This window comes from Nicotiana tabacum, chromosome 2, assembly GCF_000715075.1.
Source record: "Nicotiana tabacum cultivar K326 chromosome 2, ASM71507v2, whole genome shotgun sequence".
Lineage (NCBI taxonomy): Eukaryota > Viridiplantae > Streptophyta > Magnoliopsida > Solanales > Solanaceae > Nicotiana > Nicotiana tabacum.
In genome coordinates, this window is record NC_134081.1 from 23,438,142 (window position 1) to 23,458,964 (window position 20,823).

The window sequence follows — 20,823 nt, forward strand, 5'->3', positions numbered from 1 at the left end:
GTAGATGTATGCCCTCTCTCTACCTTGCAAAGCATGAAGATCAATACAGACACGATCCGACCCAGCAATGTTCGCATCCGGGCTTTTGATGGCTCAGCGAGAGATGCCATTGGGGAGATCAACCTCACCATGACGATTGGGCCTGTTGATTTTGAAATTGTCTTCCAAGTAGTGGACATGGAAACTTCTTATAACTTTCTTCTTGGAAGGCCATGGATCCATACGGCCCGAGCTGTGCCATCCACCTTGCATCAGATGCTCAAATTCGAGCACGACATGCAAGAAATTATTGTTCACGGAGAAGACGAGTCATCCATTTATAAAGACCCGTTAGTCCCATGTATTGAGGCCAAGGAAGGATACGAGTCTATTGTCTATCAGGCTTTCGAAGTAGTTGTTGTGGACCATGTTGAGGAAGGAAAACCCATTCTACATCCGCGTCTCTCCGCCACATCCGTAATGGTGGCTGCACTTATGATGAGACAAGGTTATAAGCCAGGAAAAGGTTTGGGGGCATCATTGCAAGGAATTTCAGAACCCATTTCTCCGTTCAGTAACAGGGGTACTTTTGGTTTAGGCTTCAGGCCAACACAAGCAGACGAAGACAAAGCCAAGCACCGCAAAAAGCATGGGTGGGTCTTGCAGCAACCTATCCCTCACATTTTCTACACTTTTGTCGAGCCACGATTCAAACATGGTCAAAATTCCTCGGCGCATGCAAACATTGATGAAATTTGCCATGGCCTCAGGCAGATGTTTTCTGAAGTGAATATGATCCACGATGGTGAAGGCACTAGTCGTGCCGATATGCAACTAATTAGCCCAGAAACCATGCTCAATAACTAGGAAGCAACTCCTCTCCCTACAAGGAAAGAGTCTTGGTAGTTTGACTCTTGCAGCTTCTTTCTTTTGTACTTTGGGTTACTTTCAGGGTTGTAATCCAAATATCTTAGTATGATTGTTTTATTTTGACGTTAACCCTTATATCCTTTCAAATTCAATGAAATGCAGTTCATTTTCGTATTAAATTTTGTATCTTTTCCTTTTCCTAATTCCTGCCGTTTTATTTCTATTTCAGTTTTGTTAATGCTGGCTTTAATAACATGACATGCATGCGGAATTCACGCCCAGATCTCAAAAAGATGTCTAATTTCGAAATAATGCATCAAGAGGTCGAATATGATGAAGATAAGGTTTTGTGATGAAATAAAAAGAGAGTTGGAACAGTTTGAAAACAAGCCTAGGCCCAACCTCAATGAAACTGAGTCAATTAATATCGGAGGTCATGAAGAAGTCAGAGAAACAAAGATAAGCATTCACACTGAACAAAAAACTAGAGATGCCTTGATTCAACTTTTATTTGAGTATAGAGATGTGTTTGCTTGGTCTTATGATGATATGCCGGGTTTAAGCGCCGATTTAGTTGTTCATAAGCTTCCTACGTATCCTGATTTTCCACCAGTCCAACAGAAGCAACGTAAATTTAAAACGGGCATGAGTGATAAAATCAAAGAGGAAATAATGAAGCAATTGAGCGCCAATGTTGTAAGAGCCGTACGATACACCACCTGGGTGGCAAATGTTGTGCCCGTGCCGAAGAAAGATAGAAAAACTAGAGTCTGTGTTGACTACAGAGACCTGAACAAAGCAAGTCCGAAGGATAATTTTCCTTTGCCGAACATCCATATTCTTGTAGATAATTGCGCAAAGCATGAGATACAGTCGTTCGTGGATTGCTATGCTGGGTACCACCAAATTCTAATGGATGAGGGCGATGCAGAAAAAACCGCTTTCACCACTCAGTGGGGTACCTATTGTTACAGGGTCATGCCATTCGGTTTAAAGAATGCAGGGGCAACTTACATGAGGGCCATGACCACTATTTTTTATGACATGATGCACAAAGAAATTGAAGTATATGTCGATGATGTCATCATAAAATCAAAGACACAGGTTGATCACGTGAATGATTTGAAAAAGTTCTTCGAACGGCTTCGAAGGTATGACCTTAAGCTCAATCCAGCCAAATGTGCGTTTGGGGTTCCATCTGGGAAACTCCTTGGTTTTATAGTCAGTCGGAGAGGCATCGAATTGGATCCATCTAAGATAAAGTCCATTCGAGATCTGCCACCCCCGAAGAACAAAAATGAGGTCATGAGTTTGCTCGGAAGGTTGAACTACATCAGTAGGTTCATTGCTCAGCTAACAACCACGTGCGAGCCCATCTTTAAGTTGCTGAAAAAAGATGTTGCAATCAAGTGGACAGACGATTGCCAAAATGCTTTTGACATGATCAAAGATTATCTATCAAAACCCCCTATACTGGTCCCACCTGAACTTGGTAGGCCTTTGTTTTTATATCTATCGGTGATGGATAATTCCTTTGGATGCGTTCTGGGGCAACATGATGCAACAGGCAAAAAGGAACAAGCAATATATTATTTGAGCAAGAAGTTCACCAATTATGAGGTTAAGTACACCCTTTTAGAAAGGACATGTTGTGCCTTGACTTGGGTCGCTCAGAAGTTGAGACATTATCTTTTGGCCTATACTACTTACCTCATATCCAGAATGGATCCTCTGAAGTATATCTTCCAAGGTCAAATTGCATGTATCAAATATATTTTTGCATGCAAATTCATCAAATGAGGCTTGGATAATCATATAAATTCATATTGAAGAGTTGCTGACATGAAAAAGGAGAAACATGTCACGACTCGGAATTCCCATCCTCGGGACCGTGATGGCGCCTAACATTTCACTTACTAGGCAAACCAATATTAGAATAGTTTTTAGCCATTTTTAACAATCCAATTAAATGATACCGAGAAACTGAATAAAACTGAATAGAATAGTTTTTAGCCATTTTTAACAATCTAATTAAATGATATTGAGAAACTAAATAAAACTGAACCAACACTGAAATAGAGTGAGAAAACTATAATAACAGCGATATCTAAATACAATCCCAGTATTTGGTGTCACAAGCTCACGAGCGACTAAAGTAATACATATAATGGTCTGAATGAAAACATGACTGTCTAAAATGACATAAACAGCTAGAAGAAGGTGGAAGGGGACTTCTGGGCTACGAATACCGTGCAGTTGTACCTCAAGTCTCCGTCAGGCGATCAATCCAAGCAATCTACCCACCGACGCTAGGACCGACTCCAAAATCTGCACAAGAAGTGCAGAGTGTAGTATGAGTACCCCCAGTATACTCTGTAAGTGCCGAGCCTAACCTCGACGAAGTAGTGACGAGGCTAAGGCAGGTCACTTACAATAACCTCTACGTAGTTTAATAATAATTGTGAATACCTAATTTTTGTACTATTTTAACACCTCCTAAAGTCATTAGTGTTTTGTTGCTTTAATTATATTTCCCAAATTTTGTGTCTTTGATTGCATATTTCCTATCATAAAAATACCAAAAAATAGTTCTTCATTTATTTGTGCATTTTAGGAATTAACTAACTATTCAATTGGTGAATTAATCTAGTTAATTGATTATTTGAACAAGTTACTTAATTAATTTATTTGTTTGTGTAAATTTAGTTTAATAAGTAGGATTAAGAAAGAAATTGGGCCAAATTTGAAAGAGAAAGTGGCCAAAAGTGCAAGATAAGGGGCTGCCTTTGAAAGGGTCCGGAACGACGTAGTTTTGCCTCAAAACTACATCGTTTCATTAAGTGACCCAAGATCAAATCTCACCCATTGATCTAATGGTCCGTATTTGATCTCTCAAGAGGTATTTAAAGCCTCAAAAATCTGAAAAATTCCCTCATTTCACCCATAACTCTTTCTCTCTTCTCTCTCTCTCTCTTCTCTCTCTTCTCTCCACCGCCGCCGCCGCCGCCGGAAATCACCCACCGGCGGCGGACCACCTCCAAACACCTCCAAATTAACACCATATAATCTCCACAACCTCCTCTTCCCATATCTCCAAACCAATTCCTTCAAAAAACCCTCAAACTCCTTGAATTTTAGATCTAAGAAACTTTAGCCGCCACTTTTTGGTCCAAATTCTTGAAGCTCCGGCCAACACCACCCTACAACACATACATGAATGGATAGAGCTCCACGAGACCTATCTTTTTCTACCCATTTTACCCCCAAAATCCCCGTCGCCGCCGGCCCGCTCTTCGCCGCCGCCACGGCTCCACCGCCAAAATGCCCCGAACCCCCATTTTAGCTATTTTTCGGCTTCAAGCATACTTGTTAGGTATAATCGTCATCTCTTTAATTAATTTCTGATTTTTTTTTATTTAGTAGATTAGTTTCTGATTTTTTTATTTTTTATTTTTATTTATTTATTTTTTCTGTTTTGGTTATTTCTTGTTAATTAGAGTTTCAAGTTAGGTTTATTTAATTAGCTATCTCTATTTAGTTTAGTGGTTTGTTAGATTCGTTATTGATTTAAATATGATCTTTAGTGTATTAGTTAAATCGTTCACTTAGTTAGTCGATTATTTAGTTGTTGTTAGTCGTTGTTCGATTATTAACGATGCTCGTTCTGTTTTGAGCATTAGTTTGTGAATTTAGTTGTTTGTTTAGTAATTAGTTTGCACAAATCCAATTCATTCCCATCAAGTTGGTTTTAATACTTAGTTCAATTACGTTTTTAGTCTCGTCTATACTTTGTTAGTCATAGTTGTCCAAGTTTGATTTGTGTTGAGCAAGTAGTTTGTTGTTGATGGTTAAAATCTGAAGTTTAGTTTATTTTATCACAAAATAGGGTAATAGTAGCTTACTTTTACTAGTAGGGTGACTGAAAAGACATTTTTTCTCCTTGCTTCTGACACAGCAGATTTTCAGGTTGTCCTTTCACCTTTGGGACAGACCTTGAACAGTGTTTAGCACACAAAGTCAGTCTTTTGGACAGATTTTTGGTGAACCAAAATCTGTCCAAAAATCTAACTTTAGTTGCCTATTGAAAGGGCTATTTTTCTCCTATAAAAGAGACGGTCTTACACTTAGAATGCAGAGTTCCTTACTCACTGAAAAGGGAGACACTCTATCTTATACTGAAACACATCTTGGAGAGTTGCAAAAAGACATATATCTTTGAGAAAAATCAGCAGCTTAATACATATAACAAGCTGAAATTTCAGAGTTTTGTGAGGATTATTTGAGTGCAAAAAACCTTGAGAAAAATATAAAGATCCCTTAGGCAATTTGTGAAGTTGATAGCTACCAGTTTCAAGCATTTTTGTTGAGTTTTCTGGGTTGTCTTAACACTTGAGTTGCTATTGTTTCTACTGTATTTCCTGCTGAGTTTTTTGTTGCTGCACTGCTGTATTTTATTATTCTACAAGCCAGGTAACTTTCAAATTCTTATATTGCAGATTCTTGATGATAATAAGAAGGATTTGATCCCGGTTTAGTTGATGGAACATATTGGATCTGATTTTGTTTCAAGATGAATGTTATATTAGTATTATCATCATGTAAATCTGTTAAAGATTAGTTAAATTATCGTTTTCTTCTTTATATATGTGATTGAAATTGCATTCTGTTAAGATTACTTAGTTTAAGGAAAAGATAAAGACCCCACTTTTAACCATGTTTGTTTAGTTTGGGCTCTTTTCCGTGAGTTACTTTCATGGTTCATGTATAATTATCTAAGAAAGACTTCTAACTTCAAATATTTTGATGCTTTAAATTATAGTCAACATAATGTTATACTTAATATAGTTCTTCTCTTTAGCATTGAAGTATTACCGTTTTTGTAGTTTTTATATTTAGTCATGATTTTTATGTCGTTAATGAGTGTAGTTTGATTAGTGCCATGTTGGTGTAGATGAGTAGAAATATTATGTTAGTCTTTAAGAAATAAGTTGGTTAAGAAGATAAAAGATAATAATTAGCATGTAAGTTTCTTTTATGAAAAAATAATTTTTAGTTTGGACATCAATGTAAGAAGCAATTTTGGCTTAGAAGAATACTTGTTATTTTGTGTTGTCTCGGTCATCGAGGCTCTTAAGCAACATGGGCCAAATAAGCTAAAATTTGTAGGCCCAATGACAATAGAAATCAAGATGGGCATTTTCTTAAAAATCAATAAATTATCTTTTATTAAATAAAATAAGTGACCCAATACCATGAAAGCTTAACATAAGCCTACCCGGGTTTAATATCTTGCATTAGTGAAAATTATTTTTAATAATTATATTATTTTTTTCTTCAGTCGAACAAGTAATAAATAAAAAAGAAGCGCTTTTTAATTAATTTAAGCGATAGGCAATTTTAGGCACGTTTGAGATGTAGACCATGTGTTCATACCCGATCCTTGGTCGATTTTGTTTTTAATAAAGTAGTCATGTGTGCTTTCCCGCTCCTTGACTTTTCAATATTAATTGTATTTCAACCATGTGTACCGACACGTTCTTTGTTTTAATATATATAATCAAATAAGGACTTTGTGTGCTTGCACGCTCCTAGGCCAAAATTATTAATTATTAAGCATCACTAGACAATAGTAACTTATGGCAAATAATACACATTTTATCCAAAAATAATTCAAGCCAAATTTTAGTCAATAAAAGCGACCGTGCTAGAACCACGGGATTCGGGGAATGCCTTACACCTTCTCCCCGGTTAACAGAATTCTTTACCCGGACTTTGTTTTTGCAGACCAATAATAATAGAGTCAAATCTTCCTTTGATTAGGGAATCAAATAAAAGGTGACTTGGAACACCAACAAAATCAATTCCAAGTGGCGACTCTGTAAATAAATTAATCCCTACTCAATTTTGTCACTTTAATTGGAAAAATCCTTTAATCCACACAATATTATTTTACGGGTAGAAAAAGGGGGGTGACAATAATAACCAGAAAGGAAACACAGAAAAAGTAAGGCAATTAACTGATGAAAATAAACTCAATCCTCGAAATCAGTAGAACCAGAAACATCAGTCCTCATTATCTCGTATGAAAACACCGAAAGCTAACACAATGCAACAATGAATACAAAATACACAATTAGTTGCGGCGCGCAACCCAATCCCACCGTACAAACACAATCCTCCATTATTTCACCATATTAATATCAAGAATAACTTATAAAATTTGTTGTGGCGCACAACCCGATCCCACCATATAATCAAAATCAATATCATAATCCTCCCTTATTTCACCATATCAAAATCACATATATAATTTGTTGCGGCGTATAATCCGATTCCACCATATCGATATCAATCCTCCCTTATTCCACTCATTGCGGCGTGCAACCCGATCCATAAACAAAATCAATAATTATAATCCATTCAACAACTCAATTTACAAGAATCTCTACGATTAAAGAATATGAAAGCGAAGCCATAAAGGAACCTCGTACCAAATCAAGGAATGCTACAATTAATACAAAGCAACAAGACAAGCCAAATATAAATAATTAAAGTGTACAAGTAAGACAATTAAGACAAGTAATAATTAATCATGGAAGTATGGAAGAAACAGACATTTTAATACGAGAGTCGTAAGTGACAAGTAGCAAGTTAAGGCATAGAGAGCAATTAAAGCGTGTAACAGTTAAGACATGGAATAAAATAATTAATGAAATACAGAAAAGCATGGAAATAATTATTTTGACGGCGTATATACACTTGTTACCTCGCAAATCAAAGCTCAATCTGGGCCTTTCCTCTAAAATCCGCCTCCAAACCAATCAAATCTAAACCAAATCGACTCAATAACATCAAACATTTCTAGAGAAATCAATTACAATACATAAAGTTAAGATCTTTACACTTTTTTCAAAAAGTCAACAAAAGTCAATCCCGAGCCCTCTTGGTCAAAACTCGAGATTCGGACCAAAAACCAATTATCCATTCACCCCCGAGCTCGATTATGCAATTAGTTTCGAAATTCGACATCAAATATTGAGGTCTAAATCTCAATTTTACAAAAACCTCCCAATTCTTCCCAAATCCCTAATTTTCTACCATGAAAGATAGATTGTGGTTAGAAATTAATGGGTGATGATGAAAATGGAAGAAAACGAGTTAAAGTACACTAACCTATGAAATAGTGATGAAATTTCTCTTCAAAATCGCCTCTAGGCCGAGCTCTAATGAGAAGATGGTGAAAAATGGGTGAAATCCCGTGTTTGGGATATTTTAAAGTCTGGGCATCATGTGTTCATCACGTTCGCGAGACACCTGACACGATCGCGAAGCAGCAGCGTCCAAAGCCCTACGCGTTCGTGAGGGGATGCACGCGTTCGTGATGGTCTGTCCCCCCTGGACATCTCGTTCGCGTAGAGCAAACCCAAGATCCCCCTCCCAGGCCCCTTACTCTTCGCGTTCGCGTAGTGCTGGTCGCGTTCGTGAAGGGTGATCCCACCATAACTTCTCGTTCGCGTACAGGAAAAGCCTCCCAGCCCATATTACTCTTTGCGATCGTTGGAGTATCTTTGCGATCGCGAAGAAGAACACACCAGATATCAGCAGGAGCCCAAAACCAGCAAATGCTTCTAAGTTCAAATGGTCTGTAGCCTATCCGAAACTCACCCGAGCCTCTCGGGCCCCAAACCAAATATGCACACAAGTGTAATAACATCATACGAACTTGCTCTTACAATCAAAATATCAAAATAACGCCTAGAACCACGAATCGGATGCCAAAACGAATGAAATTTTCAAAGAAACTTCAAAACTCTCAATTTTACAAACGGACGTTCGAATCACGTTAAATCAATATTGTTTTGCACCAAATTTTACAAACAAGTCATAAATACTTAAATGAACCTATACCAAGTTCCAGAACCGAAATCCGAACCCGGTAGCAATAAAATTCAACCTACGATCAAACATAAAAATTCTTTTAGCCTTCAAATTATTAGTTTTCAACAAATTACGTTAAATCAAGTTAGGGACTTCCGAATTCGATTACGGGCATACGCCCGAGTCCCAAATCACTATACGAACCCATCGGGGCCGTCAAAATAATGATCCGGATCTGTTTACATAAAACGTTGACCGTAGTCAACTCAAATGAGTTTTAAGACACGATTTCATATTTTTATCAATTTTCTCATAAAAACTTTTCAGAAAAAGGACACTGACTGTGTACGCAAATCGAGGAAGGCTAAACTGATCTATTCGAGGTCTCGAAATATAAAAATAAAGGTTAAAACTATAAATGACCTATCGGGTTATCACAAAACTGCAGGAGTTTAGGAGTCAACTTGAGTTGGCTCATATTTGACCAACAAAGTATGTTAGATAAATTATTATAAGACTTGAAGAAATACTCAATGTTCTAAGGACCAATGGAGAAGTATTAGAAGAAGCTAAAGTTGTTGAAAAGATATTGCAGTCTCTAAGTTTAAAGTTTCACAATAAGAAAGTTTAGCATTCTCAGACTTGATGACTTAGAAGGAGAATTAGTGACATATGAGAGATTACTGAATCAACAGAAAGATGAGACATTGGAGGAGGTATCACAAGAAAAGGATGAACCAAAAGAAAAAGAAACACATTAAATATGGCTAAAATAAATCAAGAAGGCTAAATATCATAAATAGAGGAGAAAAGAAGAGAAGGTACATGTAATGTTTATTGTAATAGAGATTCCATTAATTGCAAAGAAAAGTCAAATAGTATCCAAATTGATCTTTCAAACATTTTAGCGATAGTTAAAAAGGATGATTTGGTTGTAAGGGATGCCCATCCAGAAGAGGTTGGTGTTTCACAAGAAAAATTATTTGATGCTATTGAAGATAAACCTAGTAATGAATGAAGCATTAAGATGGTTCATCAAGAGAAAGGTTCTGATAATCTACCCAAGATTGAGGAAGAAATAGCTTGGGATCCAGAACCACAACAACGCATGATTATAGATATTGAAGATACAATCAATTTGGTATCATTATTCGAGATTGCATGTTTCAAGGAGTATGACGAAATATTATTGGTGACATTACTGTACAACCTATAGAATGGCCAATTGGAGTTGAACGGGTATACAAAACCAACCACAAGGCAATTAGAGAAGTAAATGGTTCCAAAGTAAGGGAAAAATATGTTGATGATATTTGAAGGAATTTACCATGGTTAAAGCTACATCATATATAATCAATATTGAAGAGAATTTGAAATTGACTAAAGAAGGCACTCGTGATTTTGTTGATGCTACATATTTTAGAAAATTAGTGGAGAGTCTAAGGTACTTGACTTCTACAATGCTTGATGTTACTGACATGCTCAAGCTTGAAGATCTTGGTTTAAGGGAATTACTATGTCGCCTAGGATTTGATGTTTATTAGTTTATTTAATTCATGTCTAGTTAGGTTTTATTTATCAAATTCATATTGGAATAGGTTTTGTTAGTTAGTCAAATTTAATTTGTAGTATTTTAAATTGGAGGTGCTACTACATAGTATTTTCAATCGTGGAGAGGTAGTTATGATGCAGAGAGATTCAAGAATTTATGAGTGAAGAAAAAGTCTCGTGGCCCGTTCTATCTCTAAGTTATATAAATTTCTTCTATATAATCTTTGTTAATTTTTTTGCTTGTGCCTAAATTGTTCTTTGGGGTATTTCAATCCTTCAAAATAGACATATCTTAATATGGTTTGGTCAGCTAACCTACAAATAAGAAAACTAATGTAAAAGAAAATATAAACTATCGAGAGAATAATCTCCCTCTAAATAAGACTCTTTTAATGACTACATTATGGATACTATTATTTTTGTTGTATGAGAAGGAATGATCTTCAATTTATAGAAGTACAAAACTTTTCCTCTAAAAAAAGGATTCGTCAAATATGAAAATGATTTACATTTTCCTTCTAGGAAATGTAAAATCAATTATGAAAAAAAAATTGCCCTACCTTTGACAAAAGATAAAATCCAAATATGATAAGAAAATTAAGGCAAAATACTACTCTTATAACATAGGAGATCAAAATAGTTTTGGACAATAATAAGCACTCCAAAAAATTCCTTCCACTAGTATGCATTTGGCAGTTTACATGGTTTTGGAAGTACGGTATCACCACTCAATAATCTATTACTCTCTGGAGTCGACCTTTGTTTCACAAAAAGTAGTTAAAAATTAGGGTTATGTTTGATATGAAGTCTACAATTGGGGACGAGTTAACCACTTTACGGAGTCTAAAAATGCTAACAAGATGCAGAAAATGATACTCCAATCAAAGTTACAAAATATCAACTCTTATTAAACAAATCAACCACAAGATTGAAAACGATTTTAAATAATAACCGACTTGAATTTCAATATTCCTAAACATCACTATTTTAGCTAGGATCAAGAAATAGCATCTTTCTTCATTTCAACTTGCAAAGTTCCAATCTTCTTAGTAATAGGAGTAGGTAAAGCCAGCCTACTTTCCTTTTCCACTCTCTTCTCCAACTTCTTAAGAACTTTCCCAAATAATTCCATTTTTACACTCTCCAAAGCCATATCCAACCTCTCCAAAACCTCCATAGAATTACTATTATACACAAACAAACCATAATACAAATCAAAGCTATCAGCAGTTGTATTCTCCATCAAATTCAACAATTTTTCGTACCCTTTTGTATTTATAGGTGTTGTCTCCGGTCCTAGTTTTTGCAACACTCTGCCTATAGTATGTGTAATAAATTGTGAGCCAGCAGCATACTTGTCATGTTCAGAACAACTCATTTCCACCATCCTACAACCTTCTTTTTCGAAAATATTAATGAACTTGTTGACCCTTTGAATCCTAGAATCCTGTTGTCCAATTCGAACTTTGTCAAACATAAATGGTAGCCCCTTCCAATTGTCCTTTCCACTTGTTGGACCAAACATAGGATGAGTACATAAAATGTCAAATTCTTGAGGTAGTAATTGAAGAAAAATGTTCTTGGGAAATTCTTTGACGGATAGCACGTCTATGAAAAGTGTGTTACGCTTAAGCTTTTGGATGGGAAGGGAACGAAGGACTCGTTCGAGGGAATTAATGGAAGTGCAGAGTACGACGATGTCAGGATGTTGCTCACATATGTCATGAGGATCTTGGAAAAAGTTGACGTTTAGGGATTTTGCTACGGGGGAATAGTCAGTACGAGAATGAGCTAGTACAATGTGACCTTGTTGAATAAAAGCCTTGGCAATGAATTGTCCAAAGTTACCAAAGCCTATAATAGCTATTTTAAGCTTGTTGGAGTTGGAAAGAGAATACGATGACGTATTTTCTTCGATTTTCAAGAAACTCGATGATCTAGAAATTTCTTGAAGTATGGTTTGATTGTCATCAATTCGATTTGGATTTGAGGCGTTGGTGGCGGTGGTAGTGGTTACATCATAATTTTGGGCACGAAAAGAGAAAAGTAAGTGGTGTCGAGGTCGAGTTGAAATGATCGAATGACGAAAATGACCGTGGTGGTGGTTGTTGTAGAGTAGGGATGAAGATGAATGAGTTTGAATAATATTGTTGGATTGTATAGATGAAAGGGAAAACATGGTTTGGTTTTTATTGAACCTAATAAAAATTGAAGTGAATGTTAGTCTTCTCTTCTTAGACAATAGGAGGGAGAGAAAAAAGCACTCTTGAAATAGGGCTTGTTGTACGTGGAGGAAAAGAAAGCTCCCCTATTGTAGGAAGAAATCAAAGAGAGAGCTTTCAACTAAAGATGAAATGCTTAATAAGAGTTTATATAGGGGATGTTTGCGATTGTATAGGTGCGAGGAAAGCGACATAACAATCTAAATAAAAATATGGTAAATACAGATTAATCATTAAATAAAAGTGTACTATGAAAGAAAATTATTTTATTATAAATCTAAGGATGCTTTCTATAATATTACACAAATCTTCGCACATTAAATAACCTAGTAACACTCTTATTTATAATAGTTTAAAATCTTTTAACCAGAAATATGAAAACATATTCTTATATGTATTTGACTATAAGTATATTTCGACATAAATTAAATAAACTATCAAATATCGAATACTAAATAATTTAGGTTTTCTATTCCCAATTTTAAATTAGTCTTTCCAAAAAGAAAAGTTGGAACAATTCAAAGCACTTGTAAGAAGAGGTGAATTATAGAATTATACCTTTATTTTATTGAAGACTTTGTTGGCTGTCTCAGTCTTTTCTCGTGTGCAAACACCAATATTAGCACGTGAATTTATGTCAAATTCTAGGGCTGCTGAATTTTTTATTTGCAATTGGCTCAAATGTGACATTCGTAGCAGGTTCTCAACCTAGGATTGCACATACACTTCAAAGGATTGGATTGTTTTTAGATTCACTTGCTTTATTTTTGTGGGGTTTGTACTAGTGCGTCATTACATATCTAAGTAATATGTTTCGTATTGTCATGATTAAAATGCACAGAATTGAAATGCAGGAAGTGAAAGTGCCACATGACTGCTCATGGTGTTGGCGGTGCCGGATTTTTAATAAAGAATAATAACAATATATTCGGTGTAATCTCACAAGTGGGTCTGAAAAAAGTAGTGTGTACGCAAACCTTATCTTAACTCGTGAAGATAGAGAAGTTGTTTCCGAAACAGAGACGGATCCAAGATTTCAAAAGGATGGATGCACTATTGTAATGAGGTGGATCTAGAATTTATATTTGACAGGTTTAACTTTAGTCTCTTACTATGAACCCACTACACTTTTGAAATTATAGGTTCAAAATTATATTCTTTTTGAAATTTTAGTAACTAATAAAACTAAGGCCTTTAGGAACAAGTGAAGTTTTAGTAACTAACTAATAAAACAACTATGATATTATTGTTAGGAACACAAACCCTTTATTCTTGGAAAGCATACAGTATATTCTATACAAAAACCAACTTGTTCTTCCCATAACACTCTTGGGACAAAACTAAGGCCAATAATGAAGAAACAGATTCAGTTTTTTCAATTATAGTTTCAACCATTCCAAGCAAGGACAAAGGCCCCAACAAAACCTAGAAGGATAGTAGTCTTTCATATAAACCTCTCTTCCATTTCCAATGATATAGAAACTGAAGGAGCGATTACGATCAGTCATGGTCACGCGAGTCACCGGGACAACAGAGATGGTGTGTCGCTCGCATATGATCCTTGCAGTAGTAGGTATAGAAGGCCTCTCTGCAATTACTTCAGAAGAGAACTTGTTAAGAAAATATGAATCAGCAAAGTAGGCTGGAGTGCACTGGTAAGCTTGGTTATTGCACAACTGAACTCCCTTCGCTCGGTGAAACACGTCATCTGGAACAGAACCTGCTCCACTTGTAGCGTTTACTTTCCGGGTTGAAAGTGTCCTCCTATGAAAACATGTCAAGTTTGCACGCCATGTTAGTCCTCTACATCAGTACCAAAATCTACGAGATACCTTAAATCATATGGATAAGTCGATAAGATACTGTTTGCTATAACGATGACCAAAGTCCTCATCTTTCACGCTTCATGGCATACAGTTATGTCGAATTAGACAAGTCAAGTGCTTTAGAGCCATCAATTCCGGACAGAACTATTACGAAACCACAAAGGGATTATTATGTTGTGATGGGTGTCAGTTAATGTGGGTATTCTGTTGGGCAATTGGTTTATTTTTCTGGACACAATGCAGGGCATAGAACGAGGCAACACAATAAATACAGAATGCCTGATCATTCAGTTGACAACCTCATGATTTCCTTGATTGTAATATGCATGACTAATTGAGTATAATAAATCAAAAGTAAAGATAGATTACCATCTAACAACAGCTACTTTCCATGCCAAAAGAGAGCCACCACCTTGGCATGTTTGGCATTTGATCAGGCCACGAGATTCACATGTCGCACAAGGAATTTTCCCATTACCTTTACACTTCAGGCATCTGCAAAAGAAAGATGTTTTCGGTAAATCATTTAGAATTGTCAGACACCTCAATTTTCTTTTTTGGGGGGAGGGGGATCAGCAGTTTAAAAAGGATTTGCATTTGTTTCCAGAAAGGCAAAAACACTGAAAGAGAACGGAATTTAGACGCTGAAATAGTAGAATATTTTTTATTCTTTCATCTATGGTTAGTCAAGGAAAAAAGAATAAACTTGACCAAGAAATGCACTGAAACAGTTAACAATCTGTCAAAAGCTCACATTGTGTCAGATCCGTCCTTGTGAGCAATTAGACCCCTTCCGTAGCAAGTCAGACACTGGGCCATTTGACCCTCCTTGTAAAACCCTGGATCTTGATCTGCATTGCAAGTAGGACAAACTATATTTCCACGACCATCACAACCTGTGAAACAGTTAGAGCGAAATCATGAAAATCACTCCAACTTTAACCCAAGAACCACATGATAGGAAAAGGTTAAAAGACTACGTAGACAGTTCAGCAATGACACAAGTTTGTTTTATTATACACTTTTTAAGAGGTTATTTTACTATACTATTAACAATGCAAAATGATTATCCCACAAACCATGTCTATTACCTGAACATTTCTCTATAGTTTCCGAATGAGGAATTCTCAGTCGTGACTCCTTGTAAGGCACAAACAATACAGGAAATTCAGACCTTAAATCCAACTCCCATATTCCCATTTCAGGCCCCTTGTCCTTTCCGTCAATGCTGCCAGTGGAGTATGGCTCCTTCTCTATAATTGTATCTCTCTCTTCCGTGAAAGTTTCTAGCGTTCCCACATAGACATTGCAATCTTCAATTGCATGAATCTTCCAGGTCCGAGCTGGACGACTTCCCCAACAGCAGCGATGGCCAACATGATCTATAAGCAACTCTCGTACTTCTACATCGTCTAGCACTTGCCTGCCAAAAGAGTTAGTTAATCAACATGCTGTTGCAAAAATAACCACAATGTAAAATTCAAGGAGCCAAAAAGGAAGAAAATATAGACGAATGCACAAAACTATAGTAATAATTAGTAACATATGGAAATCATCTTTATGTCGTAACTCTTCAAATATTGTAAGGTCCTAGTCCTTTTTATTACTTGTTTCAGAACACTAATTGGTGCACCAAAACCAGCAGTAAAGGAAAATAGTGCAACTATAATGGTAATGATTTCTAATACTTAAAGAAACCCATATTTATTAAGTATTTGAAATCATTACCATTAGGGTTGCACTATTTTCAAATACTTAATAAAACACATGTGGCCCAAGCAAGACCTGTGTTCGGAGGAATGCTGTGTAATTACCTCCTTAGATCACCAGCGGCTTCACCTGCAGCTCCATAGTACCCACCTTGATAAACAATCCCTTGCTCTGCTAGAAAAGAGAATATATTTTATTTTCTAACGCAATATTCACCAATAAGACAGTGATGAAACTGCAGGGAAGTTATACATATACTCTAGAGCAAAAAAAAAAACTTGTGCCTTAGCGCAAGTGACCTAATCACAGCTGTGAACTTTACCAAGGAAAAACAAAAAGGGGATAAAGTCGCAAAGGCATCAACATCGTATCATGAATCATCCACCAAAATAAGGCAGTAAACATTTAGCCAGATAGCTTTAATGTATTTAACGATAGAACTTTCATAAAAGACATGGTGTTGAAACTTAATGCAAGTGATAAGACCAGAGGTTTGGTACTAACCAACTGCCAACCGTGAATAAGCAAGCACCACCAACATAGGTATGAGTTTATAAAGAACAACTACAACAACATACCTAGTATATTCCCAACAGGTGGGGTCTGGGGAGGGTAGTATGTATGCAAACCTTACCCCTACCTACCGAAGGTAGAGAGGTTGTTTCCAATAGACCCTCGGCTCGGAAAGAAGAAGAAGAAGGAGGAGGAGGAGGAGGAGGAGGAGGAAAGCAAGAAAGGAAGAGAGAAGAAAAAGAGGGAGATAAAGGATAAGTAGTACAAAATAATAACAACAGCGAATACAATACCTGAGGCAAACAATGAGTTTATAAAGAAGAGAGGAAAAAATGGTAGGCTCTCAAGCCATATTAGAGAAGATTGTATTTAACTCCATCTTGTAATACCAATATGAGAAGCTCCTAACTCAAATCTGAAGGTAGGTCTATTACCCCCTTCATCAAAGTTCAATAAACTGAAAAGTCCCAAAGCTAGAAGACAATTAAAAATTGTTGTACAATTAAATCAAACCAAGCAAATGAACTAAAATGGTAATACAGTAAACTAAGGCAAAGATTAAGGACCTTTAGCGCTCAGCAATCCATTTTGTATATGTCACTCTTTCTTCTAAGTTTGTTCGAAAAAGAATGACATATTTTATATTAAAAAATTTTCAACTTCAAAAATCTCATTTAACCCTTAATGAAGTATACTTATAGCCACAAAAATATCATGGCATGTTTAAACCCACAGGTCCGAATGGTACTTTTGGAATTTGCCAAGAGTCTTTTGTTTTTATTAAAATCTATGCCCCGTCGAACACCACCTTATAAAATAAACCAAAGGGAGTATATAAAACTCAACACAAAATAAGCCAGTATAAGATAATATGTCCGCGGGCGACTTACCGTAAGATTGTGGCTGAGATTGGGATTGGGGAGAGCTAATCAAGGGGGCATGGAGATAAGGAGAGTAAGGCACTGACATAGAAGCAGCAGACCGAATCTCATCGACACTGACTTCTGATCCGGCCAAGGATGTCGTAGGGATCACAGAGCCCGCCCTTCCCACATTCTCATAAGAACTCCATCTCTCACTCCCTCTTTGACCTGTTTCCCTTGCTGCAAAAAGTCACGTGACTCCAAAATTAAGATATGCAAAAAGTGTAGAGCAAGAAAAAGGGTATAAGAATTGACACCAAAAAAAAAGGAAAAGGGCCTAAAATGCCCCTTTACTATATGAAATAGGACAGGCTAGCCCTCCGTTAAAAGTTGGTCTCTATTCTGCCATTTCCGTCAACAAATGGGTTCGTATATGCCCTCCATCACTAACGGGAGACTCATAAAGCCACATGAAATATTTGTGAGGGCAAGTTAGACCTAGTTCGAATTGTACAGGGGCATATATGAGTCAGTTATAATAGTCATTTCTCAAACACTTCACAACTCCATATCAGTTTACTTAGACACCTATTTGACAACACCAAACTAATTATCACAGCAAATAAACTAAGTCATAGACACAAACATTCAAATGAACGGCAATGACTTCATTAAATCCTAGTAGCTCAAACGGTTGGAATCATAACAAAAGACAACAAAAGACAATGTCGGAATGTTCTAGTAGCTCAAAGGGGTCGAATAGGAGGTGTCGTTGCGGACTTGCTGCCAATTATTTTATGGCATGGACTCCTTTAAATGCTGGGAGAAGGTTTTTCAAGTGCCAGAAGCATGAGGTAAGTAAATTTTTTGATGGGTTCTTTTAATTATTCCGATTTGCTTGTAAATTTGTTTTTTTTATTTTTGGTTTTTAGGATGAAAAATATTCCTATTGGGAATGGCAAGATAAAGAGCTTCCTCCTAGAGTTTCAAATCTCATATGCAGTTTAAAGAAGGAAAAGGAAGCTCTAATCCGTGAAAGAAATGCTCTCTAAAGGAAAATTTGATCTTGAAAATGTTATGATGTTCGTCGATCATGGAGGAATCGAAGCCTTGGAATTGGAAAGAAATGTTCTAATGAAGAAAGTGACCGATTTAGAGTACTCAGTTGTGCTTGATGCTAAATTTCGAAAGAAGATGTGGATTTTCATGTGTGTGATATTGGGATGTTTTGTTATGTTCTTTGGATCCGTGGGAAATGATATGTAATGTTAGTGTTATTGTGGCTTAATTGTTGTGTTTTATTATGTTATGAAGCATTATGTTTTTGTACAAGGATTTAATGAAGTTATTGCCGTTCATTTGTTGTGTCTGTGACTGAGTTTATTTGCAATGATAATTAGTTTGGTGTTGTCAAATAGGTGTCTAAGTAAACTGATATAGAGTTGTGAAGACTCATATATGCCTCTGTACAATTCGAACTAGGTCTAACTTGCCCTCACATATATTCCATATGGCTTTATAAGTCCCCGTTAGTGATGGAGGGCATATACGAGCCCACTTGTTGACGGCAAGGGCAGAATAGAGACCAACTTTTATCAGAGGGCTAGCCTGTCCTATTTCATATAGTAAAGGGGCATTTTAGGCCCTTTTCCGGAAAAAAAAAAAGGAAGATCAGGTATAAGCAATTAAGCTATGCAAAAGGGCAAAGCAAGAAAAGGTGATAAAAATTCACAGAAAAGATTCACGCTTTAAGCGAAACAGAATATGAAAAGAAATAAAAGGGTATAAAAAAATCTTGCAGAAATTCAAGTTTTAGGCATTTAGGCTATGCAAAATAGTAAAAGCAAGAAAAGGGTACAAAAATTGACAGAAAAGACTAAAGTTTTCAGCAATTAAGGTTTGCAAAAAGGGAAAAGCAAAGAAGATGGTATGAATATTGACAGAAAAAGATTCAGACTTAAAGCAATTAAGCTATTCAAAATTGTTAAAGCAAGAAAAGGGCATAAAAATTGACATTAAAGGTTCCAGCTATAAGCATTAAAGCTATGCAAAATGGAAAAAGCAAGAAAAGGGTATAGAGACTGAAATAAGAGACTCAATCTTTAGACAATTAAGCTACAGAAAATGGGAAAAGCAAGAAAAGGGCATAGAAATTAACATAAAAGATTCAAGCTTTAAGCTTTAATGATGATGGGAAAAAGACTAACCTGTCAACAGTGGCTCCTCCATTGCTCCTAACGAATTCAAAACTCAGTGAGTGAAATTGACTTCGAAATTGTTATTTTTAACATAACCTCCCCTAAGATGATATATATATATAACCAATTTGCCTTAATGAAGAAGAAATAAGACAGTCGTATTGTGAGATACTATGTAGGAAAATTATTATCTTCTCACACGCCATATGCTGTGGGGTCTAGAGCTTTGCTGGCACAGCCTCTGGAATTCTGCCGATTTATAATATGTGGAAGACTTGGCAAATGTCAATATAAAAACTTGATAAAAATGGTCCCTTATCTGGGTAGGTTTAAGATGGTCTTAATTATATTTAACAGACTTATGAAAAACAAATTAACCAAATATTACAGAAAAAATTTTCGTCCGATTACAAAAATTGTAATACCAAAAACTACACCAAATATATCCATCTAAAAATACTGCACTAGACACCAGAAATAGAAAAAAAAATAGTAAAAGGTGCAAAAATTATACCTCTAAATGTCAGTTTCCATTAAATCCTTTTTTCTTCACATATCTCATTAAATCCAACAACCAAAATTGTTGTTTGGTAGAAACAAAAAAATACTCATTTTTAACAAATTTAAAGGATAAAAAATGCTCAAGATATATTTAAGGAACTATTTTGAATATACCTAAAAGATAAGTGACTATTTTTGTCATTTTCCCGCAAATTCACATATTTCACGCAACTATCTTTAAAAGGGAGTCTGTGTTATAAATATATTATATTATAGATATTCATTTAATACTCTGTTGTAAATAAGCTTCCTGAAAAAGTTTATCCATATGAGACTCCGCCGTAAATATGTTTATCTATTTAGTACTCTATTGGAAATAAGCCTCCTGAAGAAGCTTATCCTTTCGGTACTCCGTTATGGACAAATATTACCCATGGTAGAAGATTATCTATATCTGGTACAGTAACAGCTTACAAGCAGCTTACACGGCAACTTAGAGTAGCAGCTTACAAGCAGCTTGCAGCAGCAGCTTACACATCAGCTTGCAATAGTAGCTTACATAGCAGCTTCTTTTCTTTTATAAATAGAGGAGTTTTCAGTTCATTATGTAGAGAAGTTTGAAGTTTGAATAATATATCAGTTTCTCTCTATACTTGTCTTTACTTTACTGTCTTTATTTCATAATACGTTATCAGCACGAGACTCTGCCATC

The 20,823-nt window shown here is 36.0% G+C and overlaps 2 protein-coding genes across 4 annotated transcripts; both read right to left on the reverse strand.

The window, feature by feature from the left end:
• Nucleotides 1-11,165: 11,165 nt before the first annotated feature.
• Nucleotides 11,166-12,632, reverse strand: LOC107782363 (arogenate dehydrogenase 2, chloroplastic). The gene has a single exon (XM_016603239.2). It carries the CDS (start codon nt 12,455-12,457, stop codon nt 11,276-11,278), a length of 1,182 nt encoding a protein of 393 aa, XP_016458725.1. The 5' UTR covers nt 12,458-12,632; the 3' UTR covers nt 11,166-11,275.
• A 1,111-nt stretch (nt 12,633-13,743) lies between these two features.
• Nucleotides 13,744-19,777, reverse strand: LOC107782364 (uncharacterized). Of its 3 annotated transcripts, none has more exons than XM_016603241.2 (7): nt 19,620-19,777; nt 17,440-17,652; nt 16,141-16,207; nt 15,418-15,749; nt 15,081-15,222; nt 14,696-14,821; nt 13,744-14,264 (listed from the first exon to the last, which is right to left on the reverse strand). In XM_016603241.2, exons 1-7 carry the CDS (start codon nt 19,639-19,641, stop codon nt 13,880-13,882), a joined length of 1,287 nt encoding a protein of 428 aa, XP_016458727.1. In that variant the 5' UTR covers nt 19,642-19,777; the 3' UTR covers nt 13,744-13,879. The 3 variants fall into 3 exon arrangements, with proteins under 3 accessions (XP_016458727.1, XP_016458726.1, XP_016458728.1); XM_016603240.2 differs by having other exon boundaries at nt 16,141-16,210; XM_016603242.2 differs by lacking the exon at nt 17,440-17,652 and having other exon boundaries at nt 19,620-19,745.
• Nucleotides 19,778-20,823: the final 1,046 nt, after the last annotated feature.